This window comes from Thunnus albacares, chromosome 1 (assembly GCF_914725855.1).
Source record: "Thunnus albacares chromosome 1, fThuAlb1.1, whole genome shotgun sequence".
Lineage (NCBI taxonomy): Eukaryota > Metazoa > Chordata > Actinopteri > Scombriformes > Scombridae > Thunnus > Thunnus albacares.
In genome coordinates this window covers 18657541-18676865 of record NC_058106.1, presented here as the reverse complement: position 1 = coordinate 18676865, position 19325 = coordinate 18657541, and the positions used below count along the sequence as shown (strand labels likewise).

The 19325-nt window shown below is 38.1% G+C and overlaps 1 protein-coding gene across 1 annotated transcript in view; it reads right to left on the bottom strand.

Moving 5' to 3' along the window:
- Positions 1-5842: 5842 nt before the first annotated feature.
- Positions 5843-19325, bottom strand: part of spon1a (spondin 1a) — a 77634-nt gene continuing 64151 nt past the window's right edge. The window contains exons 10-18 of the mRNA XM_044347524.1: positions 17418-17619; positions 14707-14847; positions 13372-13447; positions 13090-13272; positions 9474-9644; positions 9163-9336; positions 8540-8704; positions 6914-7180; positions 5843-6812 (exon numbers count right to left, since the gene is read on the bottom strand). Of these exons, the coding sequence (XP_044203459.1) occupies positions 6649-6812; positions 6914-7180; positions 8540-8704; positions 9163-9336; positions 9474-9644; positions 13090-13272; positions 13372-13447; positions 14707-14847; positions 17418-17619 (1543 nt within the window). The 3' untranslated portion in view covers positions 5843-6648. The remainder of the gene's footprint in view (positions 6813-6913; positions 7181-8539; positions 8705-9162; positions 9337-9473; positions 9645-13089; positions 13273-13371; positions 13448-14706; positions 14848-17417; positions 17620-19325) is intronic.

Here is a 19325-nt window from a genome sequence, read left to right as displayed (position 1 = left end):
CATTTCCACTGAGGCAAATGATGCTGTAGCTATAAACTCCATTACTACCTGCCTTCTGGCAATAAATAAATGGATGAGCAATAATTACTTAGAGTTAAATGAGGACAAAACTGAAATCCTACTAGTCAGCCCCAAAACAAAAAGAGAAATGCGTTTTTAATAATCTCAGGAAATTAAGTCCCTGGATTAAATCTGAGGTTACAAGTCTTGGCGTTATCTTAGATCTAAGCTTCAGGTTACACATTAACAAGGTGATGAAAACATAATTTTTCCACCTTAGAAATACAGCTAAAGTACAACCGTTTATAAATCAAAAAGATGCAGAAAAACAGATTCAGGCCTTCATATCAAGCTGACTTTATTACTGTAATGCACTTTTTACTGGCCTCTGGGAAAAAAAACACTGAGAGACTTCAGCTCATTCAAAACTCTGCAGCTCAGTCATTAACCAGAGCCAAGAGGAGAGATCACATTAGTCCAGTTTTAGCTGCTCTGCACTGGCTTCCTGTAACATTTAGAATTGACTTCAAGGTCTTCCTCCTTACATACAAAACCCTTAATGCGCTAGGACCAAACTACATTGCTAACTCCCTTGTTAACTATCTGCCTTCAAGAGCACTGCAATCATCTGCTGCTGGTTTATTGGAGACTCCCAGCAACACCTGAAAGAAAATCGGGGATGCAGCCTCTGTCAATTACACCCAAAAACTATGGAACACACTACCGATAGATATCAGGGAAGCCAGCTCACTAGATATTTTTAAAAGAAAGCTAAAAACTTATTTCTTCACCTTAGCCTTTAACTAGCTTTTGTCTCTGTCTGTTTCACACTTATGCACCACTGCACTTCTTTTAAAATGTTGAATTTTACTTGATTTTATACATTCTATGTATTTTATGTTTTAACTTTGTTTTTATTTTATTTATTTTATTTTACTTTTATTTATTTTATTATGTGTTCTATTTACACTACATTTACATGTTTTTATGTTCATTTTCTTTCTTTCTTTCTTTCTTGATGTGAAGCACTTAGTGCATGTAATTTCTTTTGCTGTAAAGCAATTTGAGCTGCACTTCTTTTTTGTATGAAAGGTGCTATACAAATAAAGTTATTATTATTATTATTATTATTATTTCCTCTAAATCCAAATGCTCTGTTAAATTCATTTAAGAATCAGTGCCTATCCATCCTTGACCAAATGGCACAATTTAAAACTAGGAAACAAAAATCAAATGACCCTCCCTGGTTGAATGATCACACTCGAATCCTTAAAAGAAAGTAGAAGATCTGAATGTCATTGGGTGTAAACAGGTCTGAAATAGCAGATAACACCCTTAAAAACCAAATTAATTAATTTTTTTAAATTAAATTAAATTGTTAATTAAATTAATTTATCAGAAAGCTGTTAAGGATGCAAGATCGGCCTATTTCTCTGAATTGATATACAGAAATCACCACAATCCTAAAGTTCTCTTTAAGGTAATTGATTTGGCTATTAGTGGTCCCGCCACTTCTCTTTTTGTGCCTGATGGTGAACTGTCCGAAAAATGTATTGCTCATTTTGTTAATAAGGTGGAGAGAATCAGGTCCCAAATCCAGCCTGATGCTTGTATTCTTTTCATTTCCCATGTTAGTTCTGCCTCTTTTTCCCAGTTTCAACACATCACAATTTCAGTGTTAGAGGATACAGTCTCCTATACAAATTCCTCCTCCTGCATCTGAGACATCATCCCATTAAACTGCTCAAGGAGGTATTTTCCACTCTTGGCTCTGTTATTTTGCAAATTTTTAACAATTCTCTGGCTTCTCATTCTTTTCCAAACAGTTTTAAGCCTGCTATTATTCACCCATTGCTAAAGAAACCTAATTTGGACCCCTTTCCCTTAAGTAACTACAGACCAATCTCAAAATTGTCATTTTTATCTACAGTGTACAGTGGAGAAAGTAATCTCATCCCAACAGATATATTTTATGATACAATAGTGTTTTTAACTGTTTCCAGTCTAATTTTAGACCACCTCATAGTACAGAGACAGCTCTTGTTCAGGTTGCCAATGACCTACTGCTGACTGCAGACAGAGGTGACTGCTCCATTTTACTTCCTATTTCTTTTAGATTTAAGTGCCACATCTGACATAGTTGATCATGGTATCCTCTTACATTGCTTAGAAACTTGGGTAGGCCTTAAGGGCTCAGCTCTCAGCTTATTATGCTCATACATCTCCAACAGAATTTTTTTCCGTTGTTGAGTATTTCTGCTACCACAATGGCTCAATTCAGTTGCGGTGTCCCTCAAGGTTCTGTTCTTGGCCCCCTTCTGTTCTCTATATACACGCTGCCTCTCAGCCATGTTATTCAGAATAATAATGTGCTTTACCATTTTTATGCTGACAACATCAGTTGTATTTACTATTAAAACAAACAGATCCTAGCAGCCTAGCGGATCTTACAGCTTGCCTCACTGATATTAAATCCTGGATGTTCCAAAATTTCCTTAATTTAATGATGATGAGTCTGAGGTCATTCTGTTTGGTCCCCCAAATTCCATCAGCTCTTCTGGTGCTAATCTCGGCGATCTGTTAAATAATATTAAGCAGGCTGCTAGGAATCTAGGTGCAATATTTGATGCTAACATCTGTTTTGATGATAAAGTCAAAAATGTTGTTCGATCATGTTTCTTCCAGTTCAAGATACTCTCTAAAATTAAGTAATTTTATTGATTTCTGATCTATTTGGCTGGATTATTGCAATGCGCATTACTCGAGTATCAGCCAAGGCTCCCTCCACAGTCTCCAATTTGTACAAAACGCTGCTGATCGACTAATTACCAGGACAAAAAGGCATGATCACGTTATCCCTGTGCTTGCCTCCCTGCATGGACTCCCCGTTAGATTTTACATTGATTTTAAAATCTTATTGCTCACTTTTAAGGCTTTAAACAGCCTTTCACCTACATACATCTCTGATTTATTGACATGGTATGTCCCCTCTTGGCCATTAAGATCCACAGATCCCTGCTGGTTACTTCCAGGTCGCGGTTTGTGATAGGGCTTTTGCTATTAGAACTCCCACACTGAGACTCTCTGCCTACTGAACTCAGACACACTAAATCATTAGTTTCTTTTAAATCTCTTCTTAAAACTTTTGTCTTTGTGAAATCTTTTGGAAATGTTTGATATATGTTTTTATTTGTTTGATCTTATTCATTTTATTTACATTTCATTCATTATTGTCTTTACTTTCTTTTTATCTGCCTTGACTGGTTTTATCTCCTTTTTGTAAAGCACTTTGTAACATTGTTGAAAAGTGCTATTTAAATAAAGTTGTTTATTATTATTATTATTATTATTATTATTATTATTATTATTATTATTATTATTATTATTATTATTATTATTATTATTATTATTATTATTATTATTATCATAGCTAGGATTTTTTCTTTTCTTTTTAGTGAAGACGGCATGTCACTTACCTGCTTCAGTTTCAAGGTCCTGGTATTTTTAATGCTAACTCACTGTAACATTGTCATGACTCACTAGGGCACTTGAATAGAACAGATCCGTTGTTAATCTTATTAGTAACACGTGTGTTTTTCCCACTATGACAAGTCAAAATTTGACCTGTGAAAAAAGCTTGCTCTTTAACAAACACTCAGAGGGAAAAGATTTAGTTATTATGTAAAAACATGCAAAAACCACAAACTATTTCTTTAAAATTATTCTTTGTAATATTCCTTTTTCATAACTGGTGGTAAACAATTACAGTTGTGGTGTGACTGCTGATTAATTCAGTACAGAAGTCAACCTCTCTTCACAAAAATACTTTGAAGTTGAAAGTAATACCTACCACTTTACCAAATAATCTCAGAGTAGCTACACTCCACAGCCAACGCAAATTTCTTTGACTAGCCCAATATCATATACAGTGTGTCAGTTGGCTTTAAAACCGCACAACAGCAATTGTTCTTGTCTGAGCTCTAAGATATACTCCCCAAGAGGGGAGCAGAGGGAGGGCAGGGAAACATAACAATGGAGAAGGTTCTATTTTTATTCTCAGTGATATAAATGGGTTGGACAAAATATTAGAAACACCTCTCAGTGTAATACAATACAACTGAGCAGCATCACAAACTGCAGCCTCCAAAATCATCAAGTGGAATCAACACCTCTCTAAAAAAGTTGAACAAGAACTGAACATTATAACCTTAAAGTTTGAAGTTAGTTTATATTGTACATCTATTGTACTAGACTGCATTAGTCTAGCCTTGGTGTACCCAATGAACTTGCAACTGATTGTCTGCAAACATGCACACATACACAGAGGGTATGTAACCTGGAAGACACCTGACAGGGGACAACAAATCTGAAACAAATCTCTATTTTGGTTTAAACAGTCTAACTGAAGCTTTTGAAGCCACAAGATTTATTCTACAAGACACATGCTTGACAAACAGAATGTGCTTGTATAAATGTATGCTCATGCTGGCTGTAAATTTTAAACTTAGAAATGTTTATGCCTTAATCATGTTCACATGAACATCTAAAGTCTAGTTACTTTTTCATCATTGTTTCGTATTTTGGTAGAGTGGTCTTCAATGATCTAATCAGTATTTGTGATACTTTGTGATTGTGATATGTTACTTTATACATAATAAATTAGAGACTTACAGACTGATGACCCATGGAAGTTGGAGGTTTTATAGATACTGTAAGACCTCTCATGCATAAAGCAACTGTGCATAGCTTTGACCAATATTGTACCTGAGGCATTTCTGAAATAAGAACAGGATACTGCAGTAAACAACATGAATCTCACCTCACAAAAATGTCATCCCACAAAAGTAAAACCTACCAAAAAGGTGATGGTTGAGCTGCGTGATGCAACAAGATGCTACATTTTATTAATACTAATGTTTATCAATATGTCCGCAGAGGAAACTCATTATAAAATCACACAGAAATAAAACATCTACTTGCATAATTGCATCTTTGAGTTGATTTCCTGTCTGAGTCTGAGTGCTAACAGCCTGCACAGCACTAGACTGGATGAGCTCTAGAGGGGTTACCAACCAGATTACACACAAAGACAAACAAACACATATCCTTTGTCCATTTTTTTTTTTTTTTACCCATGCACTTCTTGCCACAGTCGTTTTGTTTCCCTCTCCACAGCAATTTCCGTTTTAGCGGGTCAATCACAGTCGTAATAATTCACCCTCCATGTTTCCATCGCCTGTGAAGTGTGTAGGCTTCCCCCATGTGTGGTTGTGTTGGCATGGAAACAGGAATGGCATTGTGTGTATTGAATTTTTCACCCCTGTCCCCAGAGTTTCACATGGAAAGCATGACACCATCCCATCCCCCCACCTATTACACTAGAGGGGGAGGGAGGGCTGATTCTTTCAAGATTTCAGCAGGCACATGCATGTAAAAGCTTACTACACTCCAACCTTCCTTTAAAGTGAAAGTACACCCTTTTTATAGAATAGCAAAAGACTTTTGGATGCTCCTCTATTTCTGTGTAGGCCATTGCTCACAATTATTTTGTTGAATTGTCTGTAAATTCTACAGTTTACTGATAAGGTGCCACATAGTAATAGTTTGAATTTATCTTCCATTTATCGTGCTACCTATATATATACATAGTGTAAGGGGGTAGAGCAAGAAGTCAGCTGGTACAGCATGACATTCAAAAAAGCAGACTCTCAAATGACCAGTTTCCTGATAAAAGGCAAAGGATCTAGGCTAGTTGTCGCCATCTAGTGTCAGCAAAAGTAAAAACCATCAACTGCTCACATTACACCCTCTTTCCATATGAATAAAAAGACAGATCCAGGTGACAAGTTGTCACATTTACTTTTATTGTAAAGGTGATATTATTCCAAAATATTAATATGTTAGAGGAACAGAGATAAAGAAAAGGAGGGGAAGACATCTAGAAAACATCTACACAAGACTTTGGTAAGAATCCTGGGACACATTCTTATCAAAAAATTCCACAGCAAAAAAATAACAAAATCTTCTAATAATGCTCAAAATCATATAGATCTCAATCGTGGTGCATCTACATGTACAACAATATAGTCGGGTAAAAAGTCAACTGGGCATTTTGTGTCCTAGAAACAACTGAACTTTAATATGAAGGCATATAAAACACTGGAATGGCTGGGCACCTGTGCTTTAAATTCTGGAATTTAGTGTACTACTTAAGGATATCACAAGATATAACAGGTCTTTATCTTATTCAATCAATTCATATTTCATAATTATATTTTCAAGATATATTATACCACAACAAGTTTACAGTAATCTTGCAAAAGAGCTATATGTGTATCAGAGCTCGCTTGAAAGCACAGAAGAATCAGCTTGGTTTAAATCCAGAGTTTTCCAGAAAGATTTTTACCCTTTCATGACTTGAAGGTGAAGGATAAGTGATGGATACCTCAGAGATCCATAACCTTCCCTTTAGCCACCAACAGGGCTCTGGATTAAACCAATACAGAATCCAGTATGTGCCATTTCAGCCCCAAACAGAGTGCATTGGATCATTGTGTGACAGTGTGCCATACCCTGCCCTGTTCCCAGCCCCACTGTCATTCCTCACCCTCCCTCCCCTCCACACCACCCCTGCTCCCATACTCCTTCCTAGCAGGGGTGCACATTACAAGCCCTGATCTCCTTCCTGTCCTTGCAGCTGGACAGCTGGGCAGTCTTAAACCTCTGCTTCACTGTCATGAGCCGTTCTTGAATACCTCCACCGCACAGCTTGGTACATTCTGTCCAACTTGACCACGGTCTCATTTTACACCCTAGAAGATTGACATTGAGGGAAAAGGAGAGATAGAGTGTCAGAATCATTTGTGCTGCTCTGTGTGGTCTTTTCATGAATGTTACTAGTAGGGATACCAACCTGGATGCTCGGAGGTGACCTCAGCCCTGCCCTGTTTGCTCCTCCTTTTTTCACGCTGCTCCTTGCGTCGTTTCTTCTCATCACTGTTCCCTTGTCCTCTGTTGCACTTCCTGATCTTACACTTCTTCCTCTGGATGGTTTCAGGACAGGGGTCTCCGCCAAACTGAGGCTCCAGCTTCACCATGCGTGTCCGGATTGTATGACCTTTCCCGCAGGACTTATTACACTCTGACCACTCGCTCCACTCTGACATGACACAGTCTATGGCTGAAGAGACAGAAGTGGACAAAAAGAGAAAGTTGTGACAGAGGAGAAAACTGGAGTGAGAGTGGTAACTGGTGAGATGAGAGGACAAACAAGAAATGAGTTTAAGTAAATGTTACAGATATCGAAACGCAACCTTGATTAATCTCACTACACAACGTAGTGTGTGTTAATTACAAAGTGGCACCAGTGAGAGTACTCCTTTGATTGGCTGGGGGCTGTGCTTTTTCTCAGATAACCATATAGCATCCTTATAGTTTTCTTGTTTTTATTTTTATTTCTGTGCCAAAAATGTGGCCCATCCCACATGGGATTACAAGACACTGCTATTTTACAAAACATGCATCTTCCGGTAATACATATACAAGGAATATACAGAATATATAACTGATTAGTATATTCATGAAAAACTAGATAAGTCCTAAATGTAGGACTAATAAGTCCTAAAACAACAACAACATACTGTAGATTTACACATAAATTACCTTCTGGGGGGACACAAACCGTATGAGAAAAAGTGCTTCTTCTGGAGTAGAAAAGTCCATTTTTCCCAGCATTGTCAGATAAAGATGGCAAACACATTCACATTCAAAGAATAAGCCTCTGCATCATGGATTGTTTTTCAATTACCACAGAGCTCTTCATGAAATATCGTTTACATAATCTGACAGAGCAAACAGATTGTGATTATAAACTTTAGCAGATGTTAATATCTATATTTGAGAGTTTAAATCCAGTAACAACATATTGAACAATCTTCTTCTTTTTTTTTTAACTTAAAAACAAACAGTTGGAAAATAAACTTGACTATGTAGTGAAGCCACTGTTTCTTAATTACCTCAAACATATCTTTGGCATTTGTGTACTACATATACGCTGATTCCAATATATCTGTATTAAGCTATATATGGACCTGGATGATTTATTGGCTGGGTTCTAATAAAATTTTGCTCAGGTTGATGATGCATTACAATACTAACCTACTAACCTTCTGATTTTGATGACATTTTTTATAATTCCTTCCTAATGTTAGACCTCTCATTTAACTAATTTTTCATATCTGTCAAATAATTCGCTGCACTTGACAGGAGTTTTAATTCTAGCTCAAATGTGAGTCCAGTAAACATCTTTTACATCACATAAAAGCCAGGAAGCACCAAATTACTGCAAATTTAGACATAGGCTGTTGATTTCCGTTCTCTGCACTGTATACTGTTAAGTAACTTCCATTAGTAGTGTGTATATCATCATCAAGACGCCAGGTTGCATAACAAAGACGACATTATCATTAATTACCATAAATCACACATGTGCATACATGTTAGTGGGTAGAGGATGTGGATGGGAATGTTAATTACTTACGACATTCTGGTAGCATGCACTTCTCCACCTGTTCTAACTCTTCTGTACACTCTCCCAACTCCACAGGAGACTTGAGCATGCGCTGGCGGGTCCTTAATCCCTTGCCGCATGTCACACTGCAGTCACTCCAGTCAGACCATGGAGTAAGCATGCAGGGGATTGTGTCTACACACAACAGAAATCATTCAGTTACACATAGATACAATATTCAAGTGTGTTTTTAAAAACCAAAATGCATGCACATGTGATATATTCTAAACTAGAGTGAAACTGATCAATCACATTTCTAAAAAGAAAACCTTTATGAATTGTAGCTACAAGCAGGACTACAGCGACCAGACTCAGACATTTCAATTTAGTCATGTAGGGAAGAGGGTTAGATGATTCTAAAGTTTTAGTTTTTGTTCAGAATTTATTGTTTGGGTGTTTAATCTGAAATCTTGTTTTAAGTTCAGACAGTTACTACAGAAAAATAATCAGTAAAATTGTCCCATCAGTGCTACTTGCATAGCTATACAGTTAGGCTCCTGTTGGCCCCTTGTTGATTAATGAGGCAGCTTTCACCAGATTTGAAGTGTAGGAGGTGTCAGAATAGTTGTGGTCCTGATAATGCTGCTACTCACGACATTCTGGCATCATGCACTTCTCCACTTCCAGCACCTCTGCTCCACAAATAGAGCCATCTGCAGGACTCATCTTCACCATGCGCTCCCTCTTCTTCATGCCAAGACCACAAGTGGCACTGCAGACATCCCATTCACCCCATTCTGTAACCCAGCAACTGCTGGGAGCTAAGGCTAAGAGGGGAAGACAAGGTAAACCCATAATGCTCCTTACATTAAATTACATTACATTACAGTATAAATCAATACACTTGGCAGGTTGCGTGTCAAAAGAAACATTTGACAAAAGGAAAGGAAAGAGGAGAGCTCACAGCATTCCTCGTTGACCACACAGTTTTCGGTCTCCTCTGTAGGCAGGGTGCAGATTGAGCCATCATCGGGGAACTGCTTAACATAACGCTCCCGAGAACGTGTGCCCATCCCACAAGACACACTGCATGGAGACCAGGTGATCCACTCTGACATCATACAGGTGGATGCATCTAAAGAGTCAAAGGACAAAGAGGTAGATGTCAGCGAGCCCCAAGAGTGGTCAGTGATTTTGGTGACTAATTAACTAATTTTGTATTTGTTGAAATTTTAGCTCAATTTTAGCACTGACTGCATTGTATTCAAACAAATTACACCAAAGACATAAATTGTTCTTGCACAATATAAATGTAGATAACCTTGTTAGTTATTTACAGATGATGGCTCAAGCTTACAATCACATCTAATTGTGTGAGGCAACTGCAACTTGTTTTCCTTAATTGCTGGTTATATGTGAACCACAAGCAAGACAGCCAGCTGGATCTGGTCAGAGACCTCAGCACACTTCAGTGCATTGTAATATTTCTACACATACCGTAGAGCAGGAATCAAAGAGGTCAAGTGGTGATTCACAAGTGCATTACAGTATGTGAAAGGAACAATCGAAAAGAAAACTTGAAAAGAGAGGCTCTAGTTTTTAGAGTAGAAACTGTCCTTACAATTAACTACACTATCTCAGGAAATACAGCCACTGCTACCTTAGATACAAAGAAACTTGTGCATGCATTCATTACAAGTAAGTTTGATTACTGCAGTATATTGCTCTCAGGTCTCCCTAAAATTACTATAAATCCATCACAGCTTGTACATGATGCTGAAAATTTCTGTTGTAGCGCTTGCATAGGCCTCCAGTTAGTCACAGGATAGGCTATATTACCTGTCTATTAATCTATTCATGGGCCTGATATGACTATGCTGCTGATATGCTCCTTGATAGGTCGCTAGTAAAGTGTTCAGAGTGGTCTCTCTACTGCTCACTGTACAAGAAAGTGAGAGACAGAAAAGACCGACAGTGAAGCTGCCTTTGGGACCAGTCTCCATCTGGATCTAAGGACAGCAAATCAAGCTTTTAAGTGATTGCTAAAAAAAACTCACCTGCTTTAATTATTAATCTTTTCTTTTTTAACAATATATGTGTATGTGTATTTGATACAGCTCATGAGTTTGTTTTTTTTTCCTTGAGCTGATCATGAGCTATTTTTTTTTTTTTATTTCTGCTTAGATGTCTTATACAGTCTTTTAATCATCAAACTGTATCTTTTACCATCATTGAACTAACACACATATCTACAAGAAGACAGGAATGTTGTTGATGTAGGCTCATTAAAATGTTCATCTTCCGCTTCACAAAACAACAGATCTCTTTTCTTGTCCCCATAAATTTGTAGTCATTTGTTGTCAAAAGGATGACACGGACAGAAGACAGGACAAAGAAAAAGTCTTAGATGTAGTCTACTTTCATTCATGCCTGTTATTTTAGATTAGTGAACACATGCGCCTCTAATGGATGTCATTGTCAGCTCTGCATCACTTTTCTGCTTGTAAGAGGTACAAAAGTAAGTAGCTGCCAGATGTTATAATATTAATCAGACATGTATTCACAGTAGCCTGAGGCAATCATCCATATACAGTATGAAATATGTATATAGTATAGGTAATGACATGATTACAACAGAATCAACAAAATCAGGAATAAAAGGTAAAATGACCTGGTCATGCAAGAGGCTGCTCTTGTTAACAAGCATATGTTAACAAATAAGACCAGGGCTCATATATTGTCATGATATGCATGCTTTATATCCAGGGGTAGAAATTAAATATTTTATTTCCAAGCCCATTATAGTACTGTAGATAATGTAATATTTAAGTTAATGGACCATGCTCTGAAACCACATTTCATTATCACTAGTTGAGTAGATGAAATATAATTTTAAAGATAGATAGCAAAGTAGCATCTTTCAAATCTTCATTATAATTTAAAAAAGTCCACTGATAGCCAATAGTAACAGCTGAAAATACTTGAATATTAAAAGGTTGAAGAACTGAGATGATACATATACCTTGAGATTGTGATGGCCATTAAATAATAGTCATGTTGTCCCCTTCTTGTCTCTACCCCCTAAATGTTTCTGTCAATCTCTACTGTGAGCTGTCAAATAAGGATAAAAATAACTAATCTGAAAAGTAAATATGAGTAAAGATTGAGTTTGAATCTTGTAAGTGATACATATTGTCCACTAACATCTCAGCTTTAGTATGGAGGCAAAGTTGCAGTTGGCTGTGTACTCCAGCTCACTGGATTTAGAATCGAGTGATTGTGAGGTCAAAATGCTAATTTTCATCTTTAATTGCAGGGTGTTTACATCCACATCAGAAGAACCATAGAGGAAATACGGCCCCTTTTTATACATAGCCACTCATAATACCAAATGTTATTTTCGTGCCATTCATGTGTGTGGGCAGTCAGCCAGGTTAAACCAGAGACTGACATCAGTGGGCATGCTTACAGTCACCCACAGTGGGAAGCAGGAGACACTTTCTCAGCATATTTTATTGGAGTAAATGGGCCGTAAGGTTGGCCAGAGGATGAATACATCGACTATCTGTGATATGATAAATCTACGGTCAGTATAATTTTTTGGCAGATTTAAATCACATTGTTTATTTCATTCTCCTCACTCTTATTTTATCATGGTGTTTTTGATTCTATTTCACTTTAATGTGCCTGATTTTAATTAATGGAAGCAAGGTAAGATTTTGTATAAATAAAGTGTATTATTATTATATTTTTAGTGTTTTAATATTTCTGCGTAATCAGCATTCAAGGTGTAAAACATGACACCAATAATTAACCTCTTAAAGAACAATCTGTCTCCTATAAAACTGGCAATAAAGGGCTTCACTCACTAATAGAAAAATGTATCTTACAATAAACCATAATGAGTAGCCATGTTTGGATTCATCATAAAATCATTTAATCATCTATATTAAACAGAACAGTAAATCTAAACTGAATCAGTTCTTGTCATGGACATGTTGGCCAATGGGAAAGTGTGACCTGATGGTGGTACTTAGCAAAAGGTCAGGCCATCAGAGTCACTATGTTTTATTAGTAATTAGATTATACCAAATAATAAGACATCCTGATGTCTGTAGGGTAAAATGAATTTTAAGGAGACAAGAACATACATAATGAGTGAAGATGACAGTAAAAAGAAAATAAACCTTGAACCAGCCCACACAATTACCTGAGTGAATTTCTCTTAACATCTTACAAAATATTCAGTGGCCTCATGCAATTTAACTTGACATTATATAAAAATTAAAACCCTGCCATATAAACAAAGTGCTCTCCTTCACCGCTCTTCTCTCTAACTTAATTGCTGCTGTAGAACGGTACCTTGCGTATTTACAATGGCCTTACACCATTTAAGTCTAGTTTTAAAACATACAGAGATTAAATATGATCATAATCTGGTTTAAAGGGATCTGAACCTTTAGAGAACTCAAAATGAATTCCAATGTCTGTTGGACCTCAAGACTGGAATCATGTGTGGGCTCCTCTCCAGTATAAATTTTACTACAAAATTACATTATCATCTTTTGATATATACTTACCCTCATCACTGCATCCAGGTCCCATGCAAGGCTCAAAATCCTGTGTGTGAGGGCAGGGGACACTAAGGTCCAACTGGGCCTTTAACATCCTCTGCCTCATCCGCTTGCCCTTTTCACAAGTGGCTGAGCTGCAGGCAGACCATGGAGACCAGTTGGAATAGATGCATGTCTCCGGAGTATCATCTGCAGGATGGAAAAGGATACTATAAAAGCCATCCACTGTTACCTATGATTTTAATCTTGTGTAAAGGAGAGGGAGAGAAATGAGAGCAGGATCCAGACCTTCCTCTTTCTCCTCCTGGGCAATGTCTGCTACAATGTCATCCACATTGTCTGGCACAATGTTACACTGTTCACCCTGTGGATACACATACACACTATGATATTGCGACAATACATGTTAGTTTTCTTTTACTATGGTTTTCTGTTTGACTTCGCTTAAGTCCTTCTCTTTGCTTCTGATAGCTATCAGAAAGAATGAGAGCAGGTGAGTGGAAGGTCATCTTAAGCCTGCAGCTTACAAATTCTCTCAACTGTGGCAGACACACAGAACACAAGGAGAAGACTACTGAATATATGTCCACACATTCTGACCTGTGTGTGTTGTTTGCATCTAGAGCAAGTTAAATGATGATAAATGGATAGTGGCAAGAGTAAAGAAATCAAGCTGAAAATCTTCTAAAATCCCCACAGCTGCCTCTAGATGCCACTGAAGGACTGCTAACCTTTTATCCCTTTCTGCTTTGCTGCCTGAGTTTCCAAGGGAATATTTTTCACCTCCCCTTAAATCATAAGTAGGGAAGTTTCTGTGGCATAGAGAGTGAATTTCAATACTTACCATAAATGTTTTATTTAGCTTGTTCTTTCTGTTTGATGTGAATTGATTAGCTTAAGTGTTTGTTTTAGGAGTTGGATTGTAACACATTATGCAGTGGTATTATGCGATTTACCATTGTAGATATGTGTTGACTTTGACACTGGTGATTGGTCAAAATATTGTCCTTATATAGTGCCTCAGATATTACTTTCGACTGATTCAAGTAGGGTAAAATATTGGTAATTTAGCGACGACTTGAAATTTATCTTTGAAGTTATTTCATATACGTGAAAATGAACTGAACACATTACTTCATAACACTAATAGTGACTGACATTTGATAGCATAAATCACAGTTTTTTGTTCAATTTGGGGAGATGAATGCAGTACATCCCAGTAGTAGATTATTATTATTATTACAGTCATTCACCTTATGCCTTTTATACTTTGTCTACAAGGGCCATGGACTTGCATAAAACACCTTTCTAATTGCAGACCTATAGACAGCTGATCAACTGCTTCATTGATGGACAGTATTGATGTACCTGCTGCTAAGCAGAGATAAAGACAAAGGAAAGGTCTCTCTCTCCCATGTCAAGGGATCTATATTTAACAATGATGGCGTGCAATATGTTAAAGGAAGCCAGTGTTGATTTGATGTAAATCTAATTTGGCTTTATTAATGTAGGATAGAATCAACGAGTGACAACTAAGAGCAGACAAGAGTATACCAAGCTATAAATATAACAAGCATATGTGTGTTTTTGCACAGAGAACTGATGATATGAAAACAGACAGACCTTTCTAGCAATACGTTCCACCACAACCCTGGCCACAGGAGTGATGGCGCCCCCTTCAGGATCATAGAAAGGACTCTGTGGATGGTCCAGACTGGTCAGGGGACGGATTTTTTCCTGGGGCATAGTGGGCTTGTTGGGAGACTAAAAGAAGCACACAGAAAGACAGAGGAAGAACATGGGCCACGAAGCTGTGGTTCTTGGGATTTCAAAAATAACACACTGTCAGGATTTGTACAATGACAAAGTACAATGAGCACAAAGTCACTCAAAGTTACACTAAGGACAAGTCACAAAGTCAGAGAGCAGCTGTGGAGGAACACTTTATTGTAGATTATATATGAGAGATGCTCTTATTAGTCAACAGTAAAGGTCTGCCAGCATGGGGTTGATAGAAGCACCAGCGCCAGAGGCAGTCTGGAGGCAGAGGACCTGCTCATCCTTTACCCCCCACTGAGGCCACCAAGAAAAAAAACAGGGAAAGAGCAGAAGTGTTTGTGTTTGTGAGAGAGAGGGAGATAGGGAGAGGGGTAATGAGTGGCCACTAATTAAAAGATACAGGAAAAGTAATGGGACAAAGGATGCATCTCATTACTCTGTTTCAGACCTGTGCCTTTAACAATTTTGTAACAGGGAGCCAAAGTCCCACCCCACTTCTAGAATTGCCTCTGTTGCACATTATTCTTGGTTGAGAGTGTCTGTCATTGATCTTTCTATACAGCTGAAACGTGATACTAGTAGGTTCTGTCCATATTCTAAGCCAAATGGAAAGTAACATTTAAGCGACTTGTCAACTCTGCAAAGATATAGCAATATTTATTTTGTGGGCATTTTAACAAGTACACCTTTCTTGTGATTTTATTGAAAATTCACATTTTTGGGGAAACTGAGCATTAGAATGGATAACTGATACTCAGATTAGTGTATACTATGCTAAGTCTTTACTTTCATTTTTACAAAAAGGTTTTATAGATGTTTCCCTGTTTCCTGCTTTTCTTGTTATCAATATAGATGGCAAACTGAGGCTGCATGCTTGCTAAAAACATGAAAAAACAGAATCAGTAATTGCTGTCAGTCTCCTAACACAGGACATGTTGTAGTCAGTCTAGTCGTAGTAGTCAGTGTTAAACAGAGCCCAAACTTGACTGAATATTTCTGAGTTTCCCTTACATAGTCTGATTTCGTCCGTGTGAGCTCACACTCACACTCAGTGAGTGTATTTCTGACTAAGCCTACTTTCAGGGACGCATTTCAGACTAAAGCCCAGTTAATTGGGGAAACGAGGAAAAAGCAGATTTTCAGGTCAGTGGTTAAGGTTAGGGTAAGGGGTTAGGGTTAGGCAACCAGTAGTTATGGTTAGGGTTAGGGTAAGTGTCCAGGAAATTAATGTAAGTCTATGTAATGTCCCCAAAGGTGACCTAAGAAAACGTGTGTGTGTGCGTGGGTGCCCGACAGGATGAGAGAGAAAGTGAGAGAGGAAGAAGAGGAGGAAGAGTGAAATTATTCCTGAAGCTGGCCAAGACAAGCAAGAGAGCCCAGTTCAGTGGGTTCATCTGTGAGTTCTGAGGGATCAGCCAAAGGTTTCACACACGTAGCCATAGTAAGAATTTGGTCAAACAAGCACACACACAGCCTAATCTATTAGTGCTGACTGGAGACACTGAGCACGCAGCAGACAGCACCTCGGGATGAGGGCGGGAGGGGAAGACGTTCAAGGCTGTTAAAGGTGAATTGGATGGGTGATGACACTTGAATTGTTGCAGACTGGCAGTATGTGAAGAGGTGGGAAAGGGAATGATTGTGAATGTGAGCAGACAGGCAGATGAAGAGGAAGAGGTTGGCATAATGACAAGGTCACAGTGCGAGTATGAAGGGTAGACTCAGCTGGTGATGAGAGTGAGGAGGAAGGTTATCCAGGGGTCAAAGGTGGAGAGAATAACAGTTTGAAAAAAGGCTGTGATTGCTATGGGACTTTAGGGTTGTAACATGAGTTGAGACACACATTCATTACATGAGGGACATTGCTGTTTTTGTTGCACAGCAAGTAGTCTCAACAAAAAAAAAAAAGATATAGTCTTCAGTTGACAGAATGTTACAGAGTTTGTTTTCAAGTATTTTAATATAAAAATAATGAAATTTAATCTTGGCAACCACAGAGGGAAACAATACAGTATCAAAATTTACTGGTGTAGGCCTATCTGATCTATTTGACTTATGTGATGAGATTAGAGTAGGTAGATAGCATCAACCTCTAATTTATGTTACATGTTGTTAGTAGGGTATAGCCTTACACCATGTTATCGCCCATTCAAAATACAGAACACCAACGTTGCCAGGAAGCAGACTCAGTGGTAACTGCTCCCTGCCTGAAAGCACCTTAAGAGCTGACATTTTCTATCTGATATTTTGAGAACTGCTTTCTAGAGAAGCTCCCACCCAATGACTCTAATGCTACAGTTTTCAAAATAATATATTGTGAAGAAAAAATTGAAAAAAAGTGTTGAAAAGTGTTCCTAGTTTAAAAGTATTCTTTACAGTTACCTACCTAAAATCACTTTTTTGAAAAGATAAATCAGCCACAGCAGCTCTACATATCGCATACATTTCACTACTTAACAGAGTGTAGTTCTGCATGTTAGAGAGTGAAAGCTGGGATGATATAATGCTTTAATAAACTAATGATGAAAATGTAATATCAGGATGTTCTCACTGACCTCATATGTCACCCCACTGTCAGTGCCTGCATCCCAGGGGATAAGGTCCTGGACCACCCTCTGAGCCCAGCCACACTCCTTAGTGCACAAGTCCTCAGCAGACAGACCCACATTCCAATCTGGACTGGGCCCCAACATGGTCAGGAAGGACATAAGGTGACGGGTGCGGTCCACTGAGAATTCAGCTGAAGGCGCAGCTCGCCTGAGGAGGAGAGTGAGAGTTAGTTAAGCTTTATATATTCTGGATATCTCATTGGGGTCAAGATCTCTTTTGTAAGAGAGACCTCAGAAAAAAATACATCTACAAAAGACCACAACAAGATAGATAATTCACACAAAACAATCAACTGAAAAATATCAGCTGGTAAAACTTTAAAGTACTGAAGAGGAATGAGCATTTCTAACTTTCATTCCAGCAGTAAAGTGTATAGTCTACCTCAGTTCAGCTGAGTTTGTATGACTTTTCAAGCCAAGCTGTCCTGTGATTTGGTGTCATGTTTATTAGCTCTGACCTCAACTAAGGATGTTAAATATCTAACCAACTTAGATAGCAAGGCCTCATAAATCACGACGCAGGTGTGCCGGTGCTTCTAGATGTCAGTGATGACCATCTGACCTTTTCATATAACTCACAGTGGTGAGCGTGATAGCCATCTTGTGTAATGAATCGAATGGCACAGTGGTAGATAGCGTCCAGTGGTTTAAGGGTAGTGCCAGCATAAGCATACAAGATATCTTCATAATCCAGTGTACAGTATGGTAGATTGTTTAATGTTTGTTTCTGAAAGGAGAAACCAGCTCTGTTTTTGAGTAAGTTGTGTCTGTGTGACTCAAAACAGTTTGTAAGTGTGAGTAAGGGAGAGAAAGAAAGATGTTAGCTGTGTCCCCATTAAGGAGTGGGATGCCCTGAAGGATGTGGCTCGAGGTCTGCCTCTCAGAGGACCTAAAGGCCAGGCTTACTGTAACCTCCTCCACACCAAATGAAATGTCGTGCCTCATGAAAAGTCATAAATTTGTCACCAGCAAGTTGCCCTCAAATGACAGACAAAATGTAAATACAAGAGGAAACCTAGGACAAGTTTCTGATACCCACGTTCACAAGTTATGACATTTGACTGGCAGTGTGCCAGGTTAACAGTTAATATTTCCATGTAACAAATTTTGCAATTATTACCTGTAATTAAGCTCCTATTGAGGCTGATATCAGAACAGCTGATAGAATAGTCGGCTAGTGGATAGTGGATAGTGGATAGTGGATAAGGCTTATGTCATCAACCCAACAGTCTAGTACAAACCTTTAGGGCTGCAGCGAAGCATTATTTACATTATCATTTAATCTGTCGATTATTTTCTCAAGAAATTAAATGATTTGTTTGGTCCATAAAATGTTAAAATTCCTTCCTTTGTCCAACCAACAATCCAAAAGCTGAAGATAACCAGCTTAAAAGAATTGTAGAAGACTCAGAAAATCAGCAAATATTCATATTTGAGAAGCTGTGATTTTGTGTGTTTGACACTTTTGCTTAAAAAACCCTTAATCAATTATAAAAATTGTTGCCAATTAACTTTCTGTTGATCAACTAATTGATTAATCAAGTAATTGTTTCAGAGAGTGCACCTATGTCAAAAGCTAGTGGGAGCTGTAAACCATGTTGCAGCTTTTTGCGGATCAATGGAAAGCAGAGAGAAGAAAAGTAACATGGTGAAACGGATGCTACACTAGAAAAGAAGCATGCTTGGAAGTGGGGCAGAACTTTGGCTCTCCTTTAGACACAGAGAAAGGGAAACAGCTTGCAGTGCCTGCAATTTATAGTGAAAGTCAAGTATTTAGGTGACACATTTCTTGTCTCACATCACCAGACCACACTGCACTTTCTCTTCCAGCACAGGAGAAAAACATGTCTGGCC